General features: G+C 43.8%; 1 protein-coding gene across 1 annotated transcript in view; it reads left to right on the top strand.

Moving 5' to 3' along the window:
• LOC107104625 (sodium- and chloride-dependent taurine transporter-like) overlaps positions 1–1,495 on the top strand; it is a 36,753-nt gene that overhangs the window by 28,593 nt on the left and 6,665 nt on the right. The window contains exon 10 of the mRNA XM_015404665.1: positions 1,093–1,205. Within this exon, the coding sequence (XP_015260151.1) occupies positions 1,093–1,205 (113 nt within the window). The remainder of the gene's footprint in view (positions 1–1,092; positions 1,206–1,495) is intronic.

Below are 1,495 nucleotides of genomic sequence, written 5' to 3'. Positions count from 1 at the left end.
TGTTCTTTAGACTGAACTGTCGCGCTTCTCGTTGCGTCACACCTCAACCCGCCTCAAAGCCAACGCTGATTGGACGTTCGTTTGGTGAACGACTCCAAATTTTCTTTAACGGAGAGTCTCCAGACTGATTAGGGAGTGAAACCTTGAAAGCTCGCGAGATCAGGATGTTCTCACGAGGCTAGGAAAATCGGCCCAAAAAGGGCAAAAAAATCGTACAGCGTATGCCCGGCTTTATTTGATGCATGGATAATCTGCTTCTTTTGGCCATTTGCCTCCATAAATCAAAGGAAAATACACGTATTTGAAGAAAGATGGACTTGGTTAGATTTCAGTTTTAGCAGTGCTAACGTTTTGTTTCCTGGTTGAAGCTTTAGTTAAATTCGAACCTCCTGGAAACGAATCCCTAAATTTCCTCAGACCTGTTTTCCATCTGCTGCAGTTTTCCAGCGGCCCTTTTGGGTTCCTGGCGTTTCAGTCGGGGATTCAAAACGGCCGGAGGGACAGACAGACTTTATGGACACACCTCGGTGTGCTCCTGTTTTCTTTTTCTCCCTTTTTTGTTGTTTTTTGTTGGTTTTTTTTAAACATTTGGCCTTTTAAACTCCAATTAAAGCAGTTTTTCTTTTTTTTTTTAAACTTTGGTCATTTAATGTAGACACTCCTTACATGCATCCTGTAATATTTCTCTTCTAACTGACTTATTTCCACAGAGATACAAACATGTTTATGATTGTGCTTTATTATGCTTGTTTTTATTTTTTAATTGTAATTGAATAACTTTGTGCTGTGAATGAAATGAAATTGTCGTGTGTTGCGTGTGTACAGTTAGTGTCATAAGGCTCTGCGAGTGGGAGGTAAGTGAAGATGTGCATTTAGATCAATCCTTTGAATTCTTTCTCCAATAATAATAGTCATGCTAACCTGCTGTGTGCTCTAGCTAAGAACTGATCAATTATTCACACCTGCTCTGCGTGGCTTGTTCGGGGGCACCCCCCCTCCCCAACACAACCATGCAGATCAGATGGTTTTATGGTTTGATCCTGATGTGCCCCCCTCGCCCCCACTCTGTCTTCTCTCCCTGCTCTTCTGCAGGTCCAGGCCTGGCTTTCATTGCCTACCCCAAGGCTGTTACCATGATGCCTTTCCCGACACTCTGGGCCATCCTCTTCTTCATCATGCTGCTGCTGCTTGGCCTCGACAGTCAGGTCAGCTGATCAACTCGGCTCTTTAACTTGTAAAAAAAAAAAAAAAAAACCTTTATGAATAATAAATTGGATGTCAGAGCGCAGAATCCCCTGGTGGGTAATTTATTCTTGGGGATTCCAGCCGTTCTGTTGGAGGATGTTAGAACATCAGGTTCCTCCGGAGCATCGATCTCCAGCCAGGTCTCCAGTTCTCTGACTGCCCCTGAATGCCTCTCCCTGATAAAAGCGACCCATTATCAGCCGAACGAAGCTGTGCTCAGGCTGTTTTTCAGTTCAGTTCAGTTCAGTTC

This window comes from Cyprinodon variegatus, unplaced genomic scaffold (genome assembly GCF_000732505.1).
Source record: "Cyprinodon variegatus isolate N-32 unplaced genomic scaffold, C_variegatus-1.0 Scaffold1821, whole genome shotgun sequence".
NCBI lineage: Eukaryota > Metazoa > Chordata > Actinopteri > Cyprinodontiformes > Cyprinodontidae > Cyprinodon > Cyprinodon variegatus.
This window is presented reverse-complemented; position numbering and strand designations above follow the sequence as displayed.